Source organism: Penaeus japonicus, unplaced genomic scaffold (genome assembly GCF_977035675.1).
Source record: "Penaeus japonicus unplaced genomic scaffold, GWHDUDI00000001_assembly GWHDUDI00000005, whole genome shotgun sequence".
NCBI classification, from domain to species: Eukaryota; Metazoa; Arthropoda; class Malacostraca; order Decapoda; family Penaeidae; genus Penaeus; species Penaeus japonicus.
Genome location: NW_028234407.1, coordinates 18785207 through 18790206, shown reverse-complemented (window position 1 = coordinate 18790206; position 5000 = coordinate 18785207). Strand labels below are relative to the sequence as shown.

The window sequence follows — 5000 nt, the reverse complement described above, 5'->3', positions numbered from 1 at the left end:
GGTAGCCCTGGTGGGTTTATGCAATCTCGCATCTTCTCCACACCAAGCAGGAATTCACGCCAGTCCCCTCCTGACAGCCCCCCTCCACCATTGCCATCAACACCTCCCCCACAAGTTACCAACGTGGGTAGGTCACAGTCCTTCAATGTGACCACCAAATCCTGGCTCGATAACAGTGCAGTGTCACATTCATCTAGACCTTTGGAGTCGAGGATGAAGGAGTACCGCAGTGAAGAACAGCTGGACGCCGTGGGACACAAGCCCAGCAAGCGCTGGCCGCCTCCGCGTGACCCCTCTCCTGAGCCCAGGCGAGAAGTGACCCCTCCACCTCCACCTCGCCAGCGAGTGTCATCTGCTTCACAGACCAACAATGCACATTACAACACAGCGCCTGCTAGGTCATCCAGATCATCCAGGAAGAAGGAATTTTCCTCGCAGACAGACGCTAGAGACTCGGCCACACAGACTGGGCCATCGCCTGTACCACCACCCCGCACCAAGCGGAAGAACAAGCCCAAGACATATTACTTTGGCCAAGACTCTTCATCCAGCACTTCCGAGTCAAACCGTGTGAGAACGCCAGCAAACTCCACTTCCACAACCACCATGTCATATACAAGAACCACCAAGGACAATAAGTCTTCCCCCAAAGTGGAGCGCAGATTTCGCACAGAGAAGACCATTACCCCAGTGGTTGTTGTTCCTGCTCCTGGTATTAATAACCACCACAATAGTGTTGAACGGACCTCCAGTCAAAAGAGTCTGCAAAATCGGTCTTGGCACTACCGTAGTATGGATGAGTTGAGCAGTGGGATGGAGAACACAACACCTCGAAGCTCCTGGACCAACACTGTGGATCCCCGCCGCCGCCCCCGCAATTACAGTGACCAAACCAAAGAGCCCGAAACAAGAACACTTCCGAAGAAACTTGTCAATGGCACATCATCGCCCAGCAAAACTTATATTTTCGGGAGCGACAACACCACCAGCAGGAGTCGTCTCAGCTCCGGAACGTCCTCCAACTTAAGAAGAGCCCACGGCGGGTCAATGGTAAATGTATCCCTGGCAGGTATGTCCTCCCCCAAGAGTCCCATCCAGCCAGAGCCACAGGAGAACTTCTCTTCCTCAAGGAATTCTAGACATGTGTCCAGAAGCCACAGCCTGAATGTGAAACCAGCAGCACTTTCGACTGTGAGACCTTCCCCCAATGTAGGGACCAGCTTCCCCTCCAGTACTCTGAGCAGCCAGCAACGCACATCCTCAATGTACAAGTCTACACCATACTTGCGCAGCCCCAATCTCATCGCCACCATTGCCCGCTCAAACTCCACGCGGCGCACGGACGAGGATCACCAAAGTGGGGAGCACGAGAGGGTCACCTCACCGCCCCCATCTGAGCGGCGTCAGTGGTCAAACGGTTCCCGTTACACTCCTGAATATGATAGAAACAGCAACAGAAATGATACAACTACAACTAATGGTAGCGTTAACAACCGCGACGACGAAAAGCGTGACAGGTTTATGAAGGGCCTTCTCACCTCTGCCCCAGAACTGTACCACTTCATACACGGCGAGGACAACGGCAGGCAAAGCAATGACAATTCAAACAGAACTCGCAACTCCCCTAATCCTCCAGAATCTCCTCCGCAACTGATCCGGCCTCCGGGGTCCCCCCTCACTTCCCCTTCAGCCACCTCCCCCCCTGCCTCCTCAGCACCCAGGATTTTCACGTTTGGTCGCGGGGAAAACGGCTCTTTGAAGCGCACACCGTCCCTCTCACACGATAACAATAACCGGTTTAGTAGTTTGGGCAGACACCGGGAGAGTTTCAACAGTTCAAATGATAACAATCATTCCAACTACCGAGACCAGTACTCCAACGGAAACAACAATAACAATACCAACCAGAGGAACAGCCTCAGCTCCCAGTACCACCGCAATGCCATGCTGAATAATGCTAATGATGGGACAAGCTCGCTAAACCGCCCAAGATTCAATCTGAAAGCTGCGGGAGGATCACTCCTTTACTCGCCGTCCTTCCGCGGCCGCAACGACCAGTCGTCCTCAGCACCAAACTCGTGGACACGCCGTGGCTCGGACGAGTACCAGTCGCCGTCACAGAGATGGAGGGACCAAGAGGACACCATTGGAGGGAAGTCCGGCGGCAAAGTGACTTCCAATATCACTCGCGACGGCGCCGTTCTAATCCCCGTCAGGGACTGGAACAGCCGCTGAGGAGTCGTGGCCGGCGCTGAAGGGAAGCTGAGTCCTCACCCCCAGACAAGAGACCTCTCAGAGCAGAGTGATCTACTAGTTTGACCAGTGATTGGATGATCCTAATTATGCAAATGCAGGAAAAGGGGACCAAGAAAAAATACATACGTTTTGCAACTTCCCCAAAAGTCATTCGATTATGTTCTAAAATCATTACACTCCATTTTATTTATTATCAGTATCTGTTGGTGGCCTCTACAACACCTCATGATTGACTCCCTCCTTCCCATCCCTCCCTGCGAGTCGAGAACGATGGATCCCCTTTGGAGAACCTCACGTTGAGGTCTGGAGCTCTCCTGACCTCTCGGCCGGGAGGTTGGGGTGAGCCTCAACAACACAACAGAGCCGGTTCTGGTCTGTCCCTAAGAGTGAGATAAGAGACAAGAGAGGCGGCGATTGACGTGCAAGAGTGTGTACTGTGAACTGCAATGTGCCATAAATTCACGAAAAGGTTTAAGCGATGGAGCGCTCCTGCCCGCGACTGTCCACGATGAAGGGCGTCATTTCGTCCTCGTGGCCGAAGCGAAACCCTCGCTGTTTCGCAGTCCACTCAGAGAGGGGCAGCAACAGACTTTCTTTTTAGCTTTAGACGGGCAGGTTACAGTCCTGTACCGCACTGGGCGTTTTGTGTACGCTTACATCATTTTTGATATCAGAGAGAATTTAGGTTCAACCCTATATTTCTCCAATCTCTGACTAGAGCCTGAAATGTCTACGAGAGGGCGGGGATATATAATCTTGCCTTAATTGATTACAGTGTACTTTATATATGAGGAGTTTCATAATTTATTTCATGATGCGATCTTTGTGCGTTTACCTAATTGCATGTCCACCATTTTTGTTTTTTGAAAATCAGTTTTATCCCAAAGATATATGTTTTCACATTAGATTTTGTAGCCGCTTTCTCTTTCATCGCCATAGATATGACCCTTATGTATCCCCATCTTAAGGAGATAATTCAGAGCCTCAATTTCTCGAACTGAAGTCAGTGATGGTTGTACATGATAAAATTGTCTTATACGATAGCTATATTTGCCTTCCGTAGCTTTACAATTAATAATCTTCTATTTTGTACATTATTTTGTAATTAACTTTTTTTAACTAAGAATCACTTGATGATTTGATGTGCTTCCTTAATGTTTCCTTGTGTTATACTGGTCGTAGTTATATATACATTTATATATGGCGATGATATATATGATTATCGACATGCACTTAAAAATGTAAGTCAGTGAATTATTTAAACGATGCCATAGTCATGATAACATGATATATGCCAAATGTGATGTGTCATGCATCTTAATATATGGATTTATATAAATACATGATAGGTATGAACCCATTTGCTTCTTCAACCTTGCGTCCTTAAGCTAAAGGGTTTGACAGACAGAGTGAGTGACAGATGACGAGAACTTCGACCTAGAAGAATTTGCTAAATGAATAAGTATCGAATCTTACGAGTAGGTTATATTAATGCGAATATCCGAACGAGAATTAACACAGTCCATATTGTAAACTGTGTCACTTCAAGAGGCTATGAAGTTAAATGACTTTTGATTACATGAGTCTTGTGTTTTTAATAGAGTCCACACAGAGGGTCTCAATGATCGATATATGTATTTTTTGTATAGTTTTTTTTGGTGAGTCATAGAGTCGCCATTAACCAATTATTAATGTTACGAATCCTAATAGGTACTACTCTAGCGTAAAATTTCAACACCACATCTTCATCGACGCATTATGACGTCGCGAAAAAGGAGACTGTGACATGTAAAAGGTGCCTTTAGTATATCGAAATCGGGAAATAACTTATACAGTGCCTATTATCATCACTCTGATTATGTATATTGAATTTGAGAAGAAACTATAGCAGTTGCTAATCAAGGAATTTACTGTGTATGCCATGAGACGATACATCATATTAAATCCTAATTGTGTGAATTCTCTGCTTGATTAACCATTCTTTAGTACACGACAGATGTACATGTATTTAGAAAATGCATTTCCATGTCAGTGATTTTGTATCATCAAGTCCTTCAAATAAAACCATGCCGAATACAGTCTGTTATTTTCCAAAAAAAACAACAACAACAGAATAACTATAAGAAGTATATACATATGTGTGTGTGTGTGTATATATGTATATATATATATATATATATATATATATATATATATATATATATATATATATTCAACGTAGAAAACACACACACACACAAATTCAACTATACAAGTAAGGAAAAAAGATTATTCTAAACACCAGGCAGAGGAACGAGAGCAACGGGACTCAAGCGCCACACGAGGAAAGCCAAGGTCGAAGGGAAGCTTTGCCAACAACCAGTATAGCTTCAATTAACTGAGAGGTTCACTAATTTAGTTAAACGAACTACAAGGATTTCCGTGCTCATCGACGTTACCCTTACCCAATCTATCACAGGCAACTGCCCTTCTGAAGATAGGCTTTGTGTGATTCTCTTGTTCTTCCACTTCACTTTTCACCTGCACTCTGTTTAGGTCCCTTGCGATAAGAAATCTTCATGATTCAGTAATTTTGACTTGAAACTTGCATTAGGCAGGGCAATGAGAGGTCTATAATCCTAAACCTTATCAAACACCAAACACTGATCACACCAAATATATTGATACCCTTGACTCAAACACTGGTCTCCTGCTTACGGCCAGCTGCAACAAAACGTTTTACAAACCAAGAGGTGTCGACTGAA

At 45.4% G+C, this 5000-nt stretch overlaps 1 protein-coding gene across 2 annotated transcripts in view; it reads left to right on the top strand.

Annotated features, from left to right (window-relative positions):
• The window catches only part of LOC122266151 (uncharacterized), a gene marked incomplete in the record, with an annotated part of 80350 nt that extends 76020 nt beyond the window's left edge, over positions 1-4330 (top strand). For both annotated transcript variants that reach the window (XM_086537093.1, XM_086537094.1), the window contains 1 exon segment: positions 1-4330. This exon segment is cut by the window's left edge and continues 774 nt beyond it. In XM_086537093.1, the coding sequence (XP_086393219.1) occupies positions 1-2235 (2235 nt within the window).
• Between the last annotated feature and the right edge of the window lie 670 nt (positions 4331-5000).